Below are 17,109 nucleotides of genomic sequence, written 5' to 3'. Positions count from 1 at the left end.
AAATAACAGTTAATCACAGTGACGAGATTTTGATATGAGAAATTATTAAATTACCCACAACGGTCTGTTGTGGGTAATTTAAATTAAGTCATTTAAAAATTTTCATGATTAACGTGGTAATTAATATAAGAAATTAAAAGGCAACACAGCTTTTCCGGCCTGGTTATAATTTATGAAATGTCTCTACAACCTTCACATATATTTAATGATTTCTATAACGCATAAATCTACAACAAACATACCGCATTTTTTATGCATAGTGTATACATGCATATATTATGTTGTTATTTAACATAGTCAATTATTCTTATGATTTATGTCTTCGTACAATTCACCGATTTTATAAATATAGGGATAGAACCTACACATGTGAAGGATAATTATCTTTTTTACATGTCGGCTTAATTAACACCACATACCTATTTGCACAAGAATCAGCAAAAATGTGTAATTAAGACATATAATATTAATCTAAATGTAATTAACAATAACTCATACGATATTTAATTACATACTCATAAAACATACCACAGTTGTTGAACGAATAACACGGAAATTAATTACAGCGCCATATAGACATAATAAATGCATTCTATTTTTGTCACATCTTTCAATCTTCCTACTTTTGAAACACAATATGTAATTCCTACACCACCCACTATTCTTTACATAAGTTCGTAAACCTCGATAATCTTCAGAATATTCTGCACTAAGTAAGCTTCTCGTGGGCGGACCTTACTTTGAGTAGCATTCTCAGTCAGAACGCTTCTTAAGCCAGACAAAATTAATTTACCTTCATCTTTATTATTGTTTATGAAATTTCTGCCTATTATGTCGTTCAAAATAAACAAATAAGTTAAATAATTTTCAAAAATGTAACCGTCCACAGGCTTACTGAGGTCCATAGTTTTAACATGTTCGTAGAATGTTTTCACTTCCTCGTTTAAAAATTTAACCGTTGGAGCACTATAAACTGGGTGTTTACCTAACTCTATGATGATATTCCGTACGATGTTAAACAGATGAAACTGAAACAAAATAATATTTTACTAATCATTTCGTATTTTTTTTTACCTTCGTTTCGCAGTTCTCACGATTCAGTTCTTTTACCATCTGGATCAGTTTTCTCTGGAAGAGTATAATTATGTCGTCGACGCTCGAGTTATTCCAGGTGGAATATTTTCTAAACACGAAGATACAAACTTGGAGGGCTTTAAAATCGTGAAGAATTGAAGCTGCATCTTCACTTGTACACCTGTTCAACTTGACTATTATATAAAATAACATCTTTCTCAACATGTAGACAAATTTTTCTAAAACTTGGTGTTTTGTTAACTCTTTGCAGATTTCAGATGTTGGCACAAATCGGTTTTTCAAATTTTCTGGAGCTTCTGGAACGCTGGTGGACAATTTTTTCACAGTGTCGTCTAAGCAACACATACGAACTTCGTGGAGTTCTTCCATTATTGCTGCGATGTTCCTTAAGCGATTGACTATGGCTCTATATTTTTTCGTCGGGAACGGGTCTATGTAGAGGTTTTCTAAAGCTTCGATGAGACTGAATTCAGCCATTGTCTGTCAAAAATTAAACGAATATTATTTGTATACTTTGTATTTAAGTTTTTTAAATGTGCTAGATTGTGGCTGATACCTACGTCAACCCAATTCCAAATTTTTTACGCGGAACTTAGTTTGAAAAAACTAGACTGCAGTGTAATGAAACGATTTAGGACTGAATCACTAAAACTGAAAGTATTTTTACCGTTATTTTTGTATAAACTGGGAGATTATAGATCTGTTTATTTGTATTCGCTATAACACAAATTATATTAATCGAAAAAAGGTGGATATCCAGCCGAGCATGTACAAGTTTATAATCGACCTACTCAAAAAGGTAGGATGACTTATAAAAGTCAACAGCTGTAAAATTAAAGCAGAACAGGAAAGAGAATGATTTTATTGTTTATTTGATTACAAATGATATTATAAATCATAGTGAAATTGTAACGTTGCGTCAGTGAATAAGTGAATAACTCAAGGGTTTGATCTCGATAATGCCACCTTTAAAAATGATAAAATTTTATGTGCCGTTGTTCAGCTAATGGGTACGAATAAGAAAGGTAGGATCAAGCTCGCCAAAATGCGAAAAATTGGTAATTTCATTGTAAGTATTTTTATTTTGCTTGTAAAGTTGTTAGGATAATTAATCAAGTTTGCTTCATTTTGCATTAAAAACACAGAATTTGCATTGTTTATAATAAGAAATGCGAGTTGCAATTATTTAAGGTGAATCACGATGCATAAATCTGACATTTGACAGCCTGTAATTAGTCGGGTTTATCATTACCACGAAGCGCAAATCACAGCCAACTTGAATGAACAACAATTTTAATTATTTCCATAGTCACTTGAACATAACGCTTCAACATTAACACGTTTAAAAAAAAGAATGATAATTAATACATAAACATTTTTTTTTGAAATTATTGAATCATCGTTTTGTTGAATGGAATTTGCACATAATGGAATTGCTGGATTTTTTAAATTCATTACGATTGTTTTACAATATTAGTGCAGGTATCAGTCTGGACAACTTCGGGTAATTTTTTGGGATTCGTTTTAATTATTTATTATTTCGATTAACAATACATTTTGTATACAATTTAACAGTGTAATAAATTATTTTCACTGTCCCAGTAATAGATGTGAAATATGATAGTAGTCATTTTGATAAATATCCAATTTTATACTTTCGCGCATTTTCGGGCTTATAGAGTACGAAAATGCAAGTTTCTCAATTTCACATGTTGTCGATTTTATTAGTTAGTCTCAGAAACTCTTTGATCGACTTTCCGTCATGTCAAATTACCGTCAATTTGAAACTTTCAAAAATCCATGCCGTCTTCGATCGTTTTTTTTTATTGGTCTCTCCGTATTATATTGTAACCAACAAAAAAATGATGACGTAATTTCAAAATTTTGCTAAGTGTGTGTTTAAATGCGCAGTGTGACGTGCTGTCTTACCTGTACTTTAATAATCCATTCTCTTTGCACATAGAGGTGATCCTAAGAACAAATAAAGATTATTAAACAATTTTACACTTTATTAAATACATACGCATTTCTTTGAAATTTTGTAAGACATAAACATTGATTTAGTGATTACACTAGCTTCTACATTTTACTTATTCACACTTTCCAGAAACTGATGAAGTCATCTAAAAGATGGTTGAAAGTCGTCTACGACCAATGCATGAAGAAGAGTATTTTTTAGTAATTTTTCCACATTTATTTAGTATTTTAACAAAATTTCAAAAATTTGTAATGTAGACAAATTGAACATTTTTATTCTATACCGGGTGTCTGAAAAATGGCAAATTAACTCTTCAGTACGTACGTAAAAACTCGTAGTTTCCAAATTTTGATAATTTTTTGTAGTTAGTCATGAGTACTTGCTAAGATAAAACTGATTTTGGCAAATGAGGTACCCTCTAAGAAAAGAGAGGGTGGGTGGGCGGGGCTAGTAGCAGCTAAAATAAGACCGATTTTGGCAAATGACAAACGTTGCAAAAGAACCAATTTTAAAATCATTATAATTCCACCAAAATGTGAGAAGGATTTTTTTTGCTATTTTTTCCGGACTCACCAGTTGATTGTTAACAGCCTAGCGGAGAGTTAATCCGCTATTTTCCAGACACCCTGTATACATTTTATTTTTTAAGGAAATTGTATACGTAAGTTTAAAAATATCGACACACTATTACTTAAACAATGTAACAAATAAAATTCAAGCTAGAGTTATGGAGGGTTTATTTATATTTACATTTATTTAAAAAGATAGTCATCTGTCATCTAAAGTTTAATTTAATATTTTGACATGTGACTTGATTTGACTTCTGTCATTTCCGTTCTGTTTTTTGTCCAATTGCCATCAATTTATTAATCAAACGACATTGACCGTATAATATAAGACGTAAAATGTTAGAAATTTGTCATAGGTGAAAAAATAACCGTCACAACTAAGCAACAGCGCATTATCACCATTACTTGGCAAAATATTGAGATGACGTCACCAAATCGTTGGTGGGGGTTAACAAAACAGTTTCGGTTAGCGTTTTACGGTCTCCACGATAATTTTAAAGTTTAGGAGATTATCTGCCTAATAAAAAGCCGAGAGACAGACGAAAATATCGATATTTTCAGGTTGTACATACTCTAAGACATTGAGAAAACATGAAATTAGACATTCGATAAAATAACTCGATTGGTGTAAAGTTTGACGAAAGATTTTTCAGTGGATTCGTCATAAAATTCAATAAATATAAAGAATAGATAGGTGTTATATCGAAATAAATTTTATTTGGTACTTACAATAAGAAATGGTTTTTGTAGCCACTATGACGAACTCGTAAAAAATACCGTAAATTGAGTAGCAATTAAGCCATAACCGAATATGTACCTTCCCTAGAACTTTACTTCCCTAATTTATACTAGGGAAGTAAAAATAATGGTGATCAAATCTCATTAATTATTAAAAACAGAAAAAAGTGTAAGTTCTACAGTTCGTTGAAGACTAAACTTATTTTCAATTATACAAAGTGTTCCGTTTTTATGACTCCAATGTATTTTTTTCTACCGTGCACGTTTTTTGGTTTTCTAATAGAGCTATTAAAGCACGCAAATGACGTCACAGCGGAAAGGCGTTCTTTAATATATCTGGTGTAATTTAGATCGGTAAGATTGGTAGTCATGACGAGAAATGTCAGGTGAATGTCAGTGGCAAATGTCAAATTAAAATTTCGCGTATTTCCAGAGGCCTAAGAACTGCACTAATTTCTTTACAAGACATTTTAACCAATTTTAACTTACAAAAATTCGAATTGATTCGAATTACAGTTGTTGTGAAAATTCGAACCTCAAATATTTCGTGGTTAGTGTCAGAGCAACCCATCACCAATCACGACAAAATTCCCCAGATTTAAAAAAATGCAAATTTCAATTAAATTTTGGAAAAAAACGTGCGCAGTAGAAAAAATAGTGTAAATAACTCGTTCGTAAGGCCATTGATTATATACTTTGACCTCTTCTTAGGCTTTACAATCATAGCTTATTGAATGATTCACAAAAATCACAAAATCTGGCTTACTGTATTTTGTGGAAAGATAAATGAAGAAATTAGGTTATGTGTACAGCACTAGGTACAGTTGAAAATAACTTTAGTGTAAGCTACTTAAAGAGGCGTACAACTTTATTCTGTGACTTTTTTGTATCTCCAATACTTATTACCCTGTATAGTTTTTTTTTGGCAATGATTTTCATTTTAACGTGTTAATTAACAGAAAAATGGCAGTGAGCTCAGTTCCTGGGATACCCTATATATTTCGTTCTACAGAAATTTCAGCCAAAAAATCAAAAATCTGTATACAGGATGACAAAAAAATACCGGACAAACTCAACCATACATTATAAAATTCACAAATTCTTTTGTTTCAAATACGTCAATTTGACGTTCACCAAAAAAATAAAATGTTGATTTAAGTAGATTAGATTATTTGTTTAAGATTTTGTCTATTATAAAATGAAAAAAACGATGAATAAAAGATATACTTTCAAAATTATTTTGAAAAATGAAAGTTCGATCAAGTAAGTAGTAATATCGTGAAATATCGAAAAGAAAAATTATAATTTGGATGTCTATATGTTCTACATTGGATTTTTTAAATGATTTCACTCAATAAACAGTGCTTAGCAACGTGTCATTGAGTTACTGCGCAATTTTTTGATCACTGTGTGTATTGTCGGCTCGCTGAAATAGTGAACAATGACATTTTATTTTATTTAGGGCATCCATAAACCGTTTAAGATTATGGTAATGATAATTTACAGTCCCCACTGCTTGCCTGAAAGGACTAAAGGTAAAATAAGCAACCCAAAAGCAGGTAAATGTTGTAAATCATTGCTATTATAATCCGGAACGGTTTTTCCATACATCACTTGGAAAATTATTGTCTGAAACTACACTGTAAGAAAAAAAACAAACAAACAAACAATTAGTTAAACAAATGGTTTTTGTGAGATTGAACATTATAAAAGACTTAAGAAATATTAAAAAAATATTTCTATTTATAAAAGTTTACCAAGGATTATCTCGGTATAAGTAAACTGTTTAAATTAGTTACATATTTGAAATTTAATTATAGATCTGGACCTTACCCTGCACTAATTTTTCTTAAATATTTTGAAATGACAAACACAGTTACAGCACCGTGACAGTTAAATTTGACATTTGGGGGCAACATAACGAAAAAAAAATTTTTTGATTGACACGTGTAGTATTATTTACACATAATTTTGATAAAACTGTGTGAGAAAAGGAGCATTTTCTGGAATTATACGACGGAATTAACATTACGCCATGTAAATTTTGAGTAAATTTACTAAATACGAAGTCAAATATGCACGAGGCTTAAACACAGGAAAACCCACATAGATTTGGTCCGCAGTCCTAGAAACGCCAGTTGGGGATTTAATTACGGTAGATATGGAGTGGAAGATAATTAAATTTTATGGGTGATACGTAACACCGAGTTCATATGTATCACGTTTTGTTACCAAGCCGTCTATCGCTCATGCCGGTTTCCGTTGACTCAAAAGGTACATAACTGATACGAAAGAAAAAAAAATCCGTCCCACCAATCGCATAATCCCCAGATAACATTTCCGAGAAACCGGTGCGAATTCTGCGAATTTCTTCGGCCCAGCGCGTGTCGTCAGCCCATATTCGGCGTACCGTTTCCTGGTGACACATTGTGTAAATGCTAATGGAACCGAACTGATTGTATGCAAAGCCGGTGAGTTGTCAGTCATCGTTTCGCAATCCCCCAGCGACCATTTGCTCGCAATGAAGGAACCCGAGCGGAAATTGCGGTTTCTTTTCATTCATTTGCCCGAAATTACGAAATTCCCGGTTTCTCCGAAGCGCCATCTGGTGGTGGACAGGTCGGGCGCTGCAGTTGCCTGCACTGGATCTGTGTCGAGTCGCGAGTAGTGCCGTAAAAAAGACAAAGACGTTTGACAGTGCGAGCGATTTTTTGCCCAAAGTGCCCAGAATCGGCCCCATTTCCCCGAAGGACGCGACCCATCCGCCCGTGGAGCCCGCAATGGGGCCCAGTGAGTGATGTCGGCGGCCTGGAGCGCGCTGGAACGCATGTGTCTTAATCGCCAGTGCGGACGTCCACAGCGGTCCTTCCTGCCTTTAAAGGGCCCCGTCGGGGGGCAGCGCCCGCGCTCGACGGACCCCGGGGCCCCGGGCCCCCTGTGACGCCGCTCGCGCGACTGCTGGCCCAAAATTGTGTCTCTCGGGCAGTGTGCGATTTTTTCAATGTTACCAACATTGTCCAGTGCACAACATCAATTTATAAACATTTCGCGGACCCAAGAAGCAGCACTTTTATGGGGCTGTGCTCCAGTTGCGGCAAATCCAAGGACCGATTTAAAGGTAAGGCCGTTGCGCCCCTCCTACCCCGCGACAGATTTATTTATACAGCGCGGCTCAAGAAAGTCCATTTAAATCGTGATTTTTACCAGTGACATAATATCGCACAGATAACATTACCTTGAAGGTCGCACTATGTAAATAGTTCCGCTTCTGCTCGTGTAAACAATTTTTCGGCCTCCCCCTACCCCGCGGTGCGGCCCTGGCGAAGGGAATTCTTGGAAAGGGTTGGCAGGTCGAAGCACACATGTATGTGAAGGTCGTTCTGTGTTCTGTTACCGGGCCTGTGAAGGGCCAGTCAAGGGCACCGTGGGTAAATGAGCCGGTTTCCATCACGAATTCAACACTCTTGGATTGTTTATATTCAGGTTATTTATAGGATAATTTGGGAAAAGTTCCTTAGCACACTTCCTTTTACACCATCCGGCTAAAACGACACGTTTTCATCCAGGAAGTGTAGGATTTTCAGCATTCTAACACGTATAAAGATAAATAAAGTCACGAATTAGAATTACAAGACCATTGAGTGACCTATTTTCTCATTCACATCACTTATAAAAATTGCACAAATCATTAGGATTTCAACAGATGAGTGCGAGTTGAATTTTCATATCATTTTCCGGTGTGGTATTTAGGTCAACATTGATTTTCATATCTTTTTATGAGGCACTTGCACTTTATTTCAAATAAATTCAAACTTAATTAGTTTTTCCAAGATGATCTAACTTACTACATTTTTCTGCTTGCGTTTGATAATCGTCTGATGCAATGTGAACACCTATGGTTTTACATCGATATTAGTAATTTTCCAGGAAATCTGTCGATGAATAAAGCGTTCAATATAAACGACACCTTTTCAATAGTTTTAATTGCTCGTTAAGTTAGAACGAAAGCTTTAATGCGTTGCTTATGTGAAAATGTCTCGCCAACAAAAATATGAATACTCTTTTTTAGTCTCTTCCAGTGTATTAAAGTCCGGTATAAACAATAAAAAAAATACGAGTGCATTGATAAACCGTAAGTGTAGACTTATAATATTTTACACAGTAAAATTTTGAGATGTTTCTAAATTGAATTGTAAAATGTAACACAATTTAGATTTTTTCCCAAAAATGTGTATGTCGAAGATAAAAAGTCAAGGTGAATTCATAAACCACAGGTATAGAAATATGTTCTGCTATAAAATTTTAATAGCGTTTATTACGCAACATTTTAGTTGACATCATCAAATTGTTGTTGGGATTATCAGATAAATTTTGGTTAGCGCTTTACCATCTACATGATGTTCCTAAAATATATGTAAACTTCTGCAACAGTCAATCCATAGAGATTATCTATCTAATAAATTCCTCAACATTTTATAAATTAGTAATTTAAATTATATTTTTTCTTCAATCCAGTGTGTCTTTTTTATTGATTAAAGTCCATTTTCAAGGTGTTGCGCTAAAGCGAATTTGTGACTGTTATAAACAGTCTAATTGGTGTCGCTGTGTGGGAAATTCGGTTTGCGGCGACGCTAAGTCGGCTTGAAATAGGGCCCTGAGGCGATAAATTTGCTCCACGAATAAAGAAAAGCGGTTAATTGTGCTTTTAATTAATTAAGAACGCTCTTATTTTCAAGCAGGTGATAATAAAGGCGTTAAACAAACTAAGTTTTGGAGACCTAAAATTTTAGGACGCAGCAGCGCTTTGGCTTAAGACATAAAAATTACTAAATTCTTTTGAGCATTTCTTTTACGATTTTATTTTAGTTCAATTTATTGTATAGCTTCACTGACACCTGATTACTTAGAGCACACGAATCCCAGAATAGGTTTTTGTGTTTTAACGATTTTCTCACATGTCGGCTGATGGATTGTAATCGACGTCGACGCTTTGAGGTTGTTAATACAAACTTGATGGCCAACATTGTTTCCAGAACTTGCAGTTCATTATTCACGTAATCACGTTAATGTAGGAAATGTAATGCGATTTTCAGGCTTGCTATTAGTGTATTTTTAAATTGTCACTTTCTATTGTAATAATAATAAATTAAATTCATTTTTATCTTGATCAGTTAGTTGTGTTTAGTTGTGAAGATAAAATATAATATTACATTTACAGCTGTGGTTACGTCAGTATAAAATTCGTATATGGTGTGAGATACGAAGCGGTGTACACTTTGTATTCAGAATATTTCCGTTCATAATCGCTCCAAACCTTTTATCAAAGACACAATCTACATACATTTTTTTTTATCTAAAATTTAGTTGCATTACAATGTGTTTCATTATCACTATTATAATATTGATGTTGTAATGTTTCAACCTAAGCTGTGTTCATTATTTCTTAGAATTAAGTACTTCCAAGTAATTATAGGCTAAATAGGCTAAATAGCAAGAATTTAAAGGATTACAAATATTATGTAACTATTTTTATGAACTGATCATTAGATGCGAGTTTTTTTTAAGAACGAGCGGATCGAGTGTTTAAAAAACGAGTGTGAAGAGAACTGTTATGCTTTTCTACGACTTAAAATTAAAACCAAATTATCGAAAATCTGGAATTAATCTTAACAAAAAAAGTGGTCTAAAGTTATAAAAAATTGACAAAACCTAGTGACGTAAATAATGCTCCCCCAGTCACTGCGCCTCGACTGAAACTGAAAAATAGAAATATCGAGAAATCGAATATTGGAAACATTGAAACATTGGAATATGTATTGATAAATTAATGTAGGAATTGAGAAATCAAAAAATTTTAAAAATCGAATAATCCAAATTTAAAAATTCGAAAGTCGAAAGATCGAACAATCGAAACATCAAAAAATGGAAAAATTAAAATATCTAAAAATTGAAAAATCCAGAAATTGAAAGGTTCCCATAATTGAAATCTTGAAAAATCAATAAATGTAAAAATTGAAAAACCGAGACTTCAAGAAATCGCAAAACATCGTAAAAATTTAAAAAACTAAAAAATTAAAATACCGAAAAATTGAAAAACTGGAACATCGAGAAACGGAACATCGAAAAATTGAACAATCGAAGAATAATTGAAAAATCGAAAAACTGAGGAACCGGAAAATTGAAAAACCGAAAAGTCGAAAGATCGAGAAACCAAAACATCAAAAAACTGATAAATCCAAATTTAAAAATTCGAAAATTTGAAACAGAAAAATTGAAAAATCGAGAAATCGGAAAACCAAAAAATCGAAAAACTGAAAATCTAAAATTTAAAAATCCAAAAATTGAAAATTCGAAAAATCGAGCAATCGAATTATTGAAAAAATCCCAAAACTGAAATACCGAGAAATTGAAAAATCGAAGAATGAATGAAGAAACGAAAAATCGGAAAAATCTAAAATTTAAATGAAAACATTGAAAAATCAAGAAATCGAAAAATTGAATCGAAATATTGAAAAATCCCACAACTGAAATATCGAAAAATTGAACCAAAATACTGAAAAATACCAAAACTGGAGTATGGTAAATTGAGAAATCGAGTAAATTAAAAATCGAGAAACGAAAAGTCGAAAAATCGAAAATTTGAACAATTCGAAAATAAAAAAAGTCAAAAACCCGACAACTCGAAAAATTGAAAAATCGAAGAATCGAAAAATTTAAAAATCGGGAAATCGGAAAATCTAAGAGACGAAAAACCGAAAAATTTAAAAGTCGAAAAATTGAAAAATAGAAAAAGGAAAAAATTGAGAAATCGAAAAATGGAAAAGATGAAAAACCGACAAATTGAAGAATCCAAATATGTATTGAACAATCCCAAAACCGATAATTTGAAAAATTGAATATTCTAAAATTTAAAAATCGAAAAAATGAGATCGAGAAATCGAAAAATTGAACAATCAAATATTGAAAAATCCCACAACTGAAATATCGAAAAATTGACATCTGAAATTTAAAAATCGAAAAATTGAACCAAAATACCGAAAAATACCAAAACTGGAGTAGAAAAAGTAAAAAATTGAAAAATCGAAAAGATGAAAAACCGAAAAATTGAAGAATCCAAATATGTATTGAAGAATCCCAAAACCGATATATTAAAAAATTGAAAAATCTAAAACTTAAAATCGAGAAATCGAAAAGTCGAAAAATTGAAAAATCGAACGTTCGAAAAGGCGAAAAACTAAAAAATCGATTAATTGAGAAATTGAGAAATCGAAAAATCGAAAATTTAGAAATGCCAAAAACCAAAAATTGAAAAATTGAGATATCGAAAAATTTTAAAATCGAAAAATTGAAGATTTGAAAAATCCTAAAACTGAAACATTGGTAAATTGAGAAATCGAAAAATGAAAAAATCGAGAAATCGAAAATTTGAAGAAAAATAAAAAATCTTAACACTGAAACATCAAGAAATTGGTGAATCCAAATATGTATTGAACAATCCCAAAACCGATATATTGAAAAATTGAAAAATTCAAAATTTAAAAATCGAAAAATTGAAAAATCGAAAAGACGAAAAACCGAAAAATTTAATCGAAATGTTGAAAAATACCACAACTGAAATACCGAAAAATTGACATCTGAAATTTAAAAATCGAAAAATTCAACCAAAATGATGAAAAATACCAAAACTGGAGTATGGTAAATTGAGAAATCGAGTAAATTAAAAATCGAGAAACGAAAAGTCGAAAAATCAAAAATCTTAACCATCCGATAATAAAAAAATCAAAAACCCGAGAACTTGAAGAATGAAAAATCGAAGAAAAGAAAAATTGAAAAATCGAACAATCGAAAAATTGAAAAATCGAGAAATCGGAAAATCGAAGAGACGAAAAACCGAAAAATTGAATCACAATATTGAAAAATTGAGACATCTAAAATTTAAAAGTTGAAAAATTGAAAAATACAAAAAGTAAAAAATTGATAAATCGAAAAATGGAAAAGATGAAAAACCGACAAATAGAACACTCCAAATATGTATTGAACAATCCCAAAACCGATATATTGAAAAATTGAAGAATCTAAAATTTAAAAATCGAAAAAATGAGATCGAGAAATCGAAAAATCGAAAAATTGAACAATCAAATATTGAAAAATCCCACAATGAAATATCGAAAAATTGACATTTAAAATTTAAAAATCGAAAATTGAACCAAAATACTGAAAAATACCAAAACTGCAGTATAAAAAGTAAAAAATTGAAAAATCGAAAAAATGAAAAACCGAAAAATTGAAGAATCCAAATATGTATTGAACAATCCCAAAACCGATATATTGAAAAATTGAAAAATCTAAAACTTAAAAATCGAAAAAGTGAGATCGAGAAAATTAAAAATCGAGAAATCGAAAAGTCGAAAAATCGAAAATTTGAACACTCTGAAAATTAAAAAATCAAAAACCCGAGAACTCGAAAAATTGAAAAATCGAAGAATCGAAAAATTTAAAAATCGAGAAATCGGAAAATCGAAGAAACGAAAAACCGAGAAAATTAATCGAAATATTGAAAAATTGAGAAATTAAAATTTAAAAGTCGAAAAATTGAAAAAAGTAAAAAATTGAGAAATCGAAAAATGGAAAAGATGAAAAACCGACAAATTGAAGGATCCACATATGCATTGAACAATCCCAAAACCGATATATTGAAAAATTGAAGAATCTAAAATTTAAAAATCGAAAAAGTGAGATCGAGAAATCGAAAAATCGAAAAATTGAACAATCTAGTATTGAAAAATCCCACAATGAAATAACGAAAAATTGACTTCTAAAATTTAAAAATCGAAAATTGAACCGAAATACTGGAAAATTCCAGAACGACTAGAAAAAGTAAAAAATTGAAAAATCGAAAAGATGAAAAACCGAAAAATTGAAGAATCCAAATATGTATTGAACAATCTCAAAACTGATATATGTATTGAAAAATTGAAAAACCTAAAATTTAAAAATCGAAAAAGTGAGATCAAGAAAATTAAAAATCGAGAAATCGAAAAGTCGAAAAATCGAAAATTTGAACAATCTAAAAATTAAAAAATCAAAAACCCGAGAACTCGAAAAATTGAAAAATCGAAAGATCGAAAAACTGAAAAATCGAGAATTCGAATAGTCGAAAAACTAAAAAATCGATTAATTAAGAAATTGAGAAATCGAAAAATCGAAAATTTAGAAATGCCAAAAATTGAAAAATTAAAATATCGAAAAATTGAAAAATCGTAAAACTGGAACATCGGTAAATTGAGAAATCGAAAAATGAAAAAATCGAGAAATCGAAAATTTGAAGAAAAATAAAAAATCTCAACACTGAAACATCGAGAAATTGAAGAATCCAGATATGTATTGGATAATCCCAAAACCGATACATATATTGAAAAATTTAAAAATCTAAAATCTACAAATCGAAAAAGTGAAATCGAGAAAATTAAAAATCGCGAAATCGAAAAGTCGAAAAATCGAAAATTTGAACAATTTGAAAATAAAAAAATCAAAAACCCGAGAACTCGAAAAATCGAAAAATTAAGATATCGAAAAATTTAAAAATCGAAACATTGAAGAATTGAAAAATAGTAAAACTGAAACATCGGTAAATTGAGAAATCAAAAAATGAAAAAAATCGAGAAATCGAAAATTTGAAGAAAAATAAAAAAATCTCAATACTGAAACATCGAGAAATTGGAGAATCCAAATATGTATTGAACAATCCCAAAACCGATATGTTGAAAAATTGAAAAATCTAAAATTCAAAAATCGAAAAAGTGAGATCGGGAAATCGAAAAATTGAACAATCGAAGAAACATTGAAGAAACTACAAAGCGGAAAATCAAAAAATTCTCCCAAAATTGAAATGTTGAAAAATTCTGAGATCTAAAACTTGAAAAATCAGATGTAAAAATAGAAAAACCGAGATGTCAAGAAATTTTTACAATCGAAACATTGTAAAAATTTAAAAAACTAAAAAATTAAAATATCGTGAAATTGAAAAACTGGAACATTGAGAAACGGAACATCGAAAAATTGAACAATCAAAGAATTGAAAAATCGGAAAACTGAGGAACCGGAAAATTGAAAAACCGAAAAATCTAAAACCGAAAAGTCGAAAGATCGAGAAACCGAAACATCAAAAAACTGATAAATTAAAATTTAACAATTCGAAAATTGGAAAATAGAAATATCGAAGAACTCAGAAATGGCAAAATTGAAAAATCGAGAAATAGAAAAATCTAAAATTTAAAAATCGAAAAATCGAAGAGATGAAAAACCGAAAAATTGATTCGAAATGTTGAATAATCCCACAACTGAAATATCGAAAAATTGACATCTAAAATTTAAAAATCAAAAAATTGGACCAAAATACTGAAAAATCCCAAAACTGGAGTATGGTAAATTGAGAAATCGAATAAATTAAAAATCGAGAAATGAAATGACCAAAAATCGAAAATTTGAACAATCCGAAAATAAAAAAAACCAAAAACTCGAGAACTAGAAAAATTGAAAAATCGAAGAATTTAGAAACGCCAAAAAATGAAAAATTAACATATCGAAACATTGGAGAATTGAAAAATCGTAAAAAAAACTGAAATATCGGAAAATTGAGAAATCGAAAAATGAAAAAATCGAGTAATCGAAAATTTAAAGAAAAATTAAAAATCTCAACACTTTGACATCGTAAAATTGAGTAATCGAACAATTGAACAATAAAAAAACTGAAAACTCCTAAAACAGAAATATCTAAAATTCGAAAAATTGAGAAATCGAAAAATTGTATTTGCAATTTTGTTTTTTTTTTCCAAAAATTTCGATGTCTGAGATAAAAGTTCAACACGGATTCATAAACCGCAAGTGGGGAGTACGTCATTTTATAAAATTTAAGTAACATTTACTGTTGTAAAATTTGGAGATGATGTCATTGGTGAGGATGAGCAGACAAATTTTGGTTAGCGTTTGTTGACAGTAATCGGTTCGGTAGCTTCGGAGATTATCTGTCTAATAAAAATCTGAACCGACGACAGACAGACAGACAGACAGACCGAAAGACGGAAATGGAAGACCTACTTTTTCGTACTCTAAGGGTCATGAAACTTCAAGAAGACATTTTTGAAGTTGTGTTCAACAGCGAATAAGAGTGACAAAGTTGTAAGGTAAAGCTTGTGGTTTTTTGATGTTTTTCTGTTCAATGTTGTCAAATCTGTATATTGTAGACCAGCTTTTACAAGTACCTACGATGTAAGAACTATTAAAATACAGTCGGATTAACAAAAATCAAAGTGGCTGATAGGTATACAGGTCTCTCTAGAGATTTCTGAATAGATAGAATTCAACAAAAAAAAAATATATATATAAACATTATTGTATAGAACAATGCACTACTATTTTGTAATCAAAACACTTCATGTCTAGTCCTTACGGAAATTCCTGGCTATAGGCTATAGATATGATGTGATCTAAAATATTGTTAAAATTACCAACGTCATTTGTAATCTTCTGGTCAACGGAAGTTGGATTATATAAAAGTTGAACTTTCTTAACACAAAAAATACCTAATTTTTTTTTCTTCAAACCCTTTTAACTGCCGAACTCCATGGTTGAATCGTTTAGAAAAGAACAAAAATAAGTGTGAGTTGCAGAAGTTTTGACGTTTCGTGACTCCAAGAGTAGGAAAAAATTGGTCACCCATTTCCGTCATCCAGATTTTCATAAAAAAATCAGTTGTGTAACATTTTATACTAAAATAAGTATAACGTTCAAGATAATGTATCTCAGCATCTAAAAGTTCCCAGTTTTTTACTACAGTGTGAAAAAGACTTCATTCTGAATGCTAGATGATGCATTTATATCTGTTATTTGCGTTTCTAACATATTTAAATTTACTTGTATAGCTTTCATGTCTCCATAAGGCACTTGGTTTTACCAGTAATGTGACTAATGCTCGCCATAAACAATGACCAGTGTATACGCAAGCAACTACTTCTACTAGATAATTTATGAACGCTTACACATTGTGGTACTTGCGGTGATAACCTAAAGGAGTTGAACTTTTTGTAGTTTGATTTAAAGGGTGACACTTCTGAAGTTCTTAGTAATTTCTGCACAGCAGGCGGCGTAAAGGGTATTTCGTATGATTCACTGCGAGCGCGGTCAATATTCATTTTCCGCTGTGAATGAATAATTTTCTAGTTGCGTTGTTTTATAATTGTTTTATTGTAATCAAGGAAACACCGTCAAACTACTTTAAAATTTACTTGTCCGTTCATCCCCACTTAAGACGTAATGACGTCACGCCAAAATTTTGCTAAGTAAATTATATTTGAATAGTGGAGCATCATAACAACTGCATTCTTGTTATGTATAGAGATGTAATAATCGTGTTAATAAAAATTTTAAAGTGTACTTAAAAATATAACCCTGATACATTTATTTTAATGTTATGAGACGAATGTTCTATTCGAAAACAATTCGCGCAGCCAAGAATATACAGTTTTATGGGGCTATGCTCCAGTTGCAGCAATCCAAGAACCTATTTAAAGATAAGGCCCCTTTTCTCCTTTGTACGACTTGCACAAGATGACTCAATAAGCTGTATTAAACGTGAAATGTGAACAATTTTTCTTGGTAATATCTTAAGTCTAACACAGTTTTTTATATTGGGGAATTTGGGAAAAAATCCTAAGCTACATTGTAATTAAT

The 17,109-nt window shown here is 31.2% G+C and overlaps 2 protein-coding genes across 3 annotated transcripts in view; one reads left to right on the top strand and one right to left on the bottom strand.

Moving 5' to 3' along the window:
- Nucleotides 1-444: 444 nt before the first annotated feature.
- On the bottom strand, nucleotides 445-7,946 carry LOC135133060 (uncharacterized). Its single transcript, XM_064061311.1, has 4 exons — nucleotides 7,616-7,946; nucleotides 3,025-3,066; nucleotides 1,075-1,575; nucleotides 445-1,028 (listed from the first exon to the last, which is right to left on the bottom strand). The coding sequence occupies exons 1-4, from the start codon at nucleotides 7,826-7,828 to the stop codon at nucleotides 666-668; spliced, it is 1,119 nt and encodes a 372-aa protein (XP_063917381.1). The 5' UTR covers nucleotides 7,829-7,946; the 3' UTR covers nucleotides 445-665.
- The window catches only part of LOC135133058 (phosphatidylinositol 3,4,5-trisphosphate 3-phosphatase and dual-specificity protein phosphatase PTEN), a 62,000-nt gene continuing 51,463 nt past the window's right edge, over nucleotides 6,573-17,109 (top strand). Inside the window, exon 1 of one of the 2 annotated variants that reach the window (XM_064061309.1) lies at nucleotides 6,573-7,498. In XM_064061309.1, coding sequence (XP_063917379.1) covers nucleotides 7,453-7,498 — 46 coding nt within the window. In that variant the 5' untranslated portion in view covers nucleotides 6,573-7,452. The remainder of the gene's footprint in view (nucleotides 7,499-17,109) is intronic. The other variant, XM_064061310.1, reaches the window with a different exon arrangement.

This window comes from Zophobas morio, unplaced genomic scaffold (assembly GCF_036711695.1).
Source record: "Zophobas morio isolate AGI-343-1 ecotype UQ-CSIRO unplaced genomic scaffold, CSIRO_AGI_Zmor_V1 ptg000021l, whole genome shotgun sequence".
NCBI lineage: Eukaryota > Metazoa > Arthropoda > Insecta > Coleoptera > Tenebrionidae > Zophobas > Zophobas morio.
The sequence above is the reverse complement of the archived record's forward strand: the minus strand, read 5'-3'. Positions and strand labels throughout refer to the sequence as shown.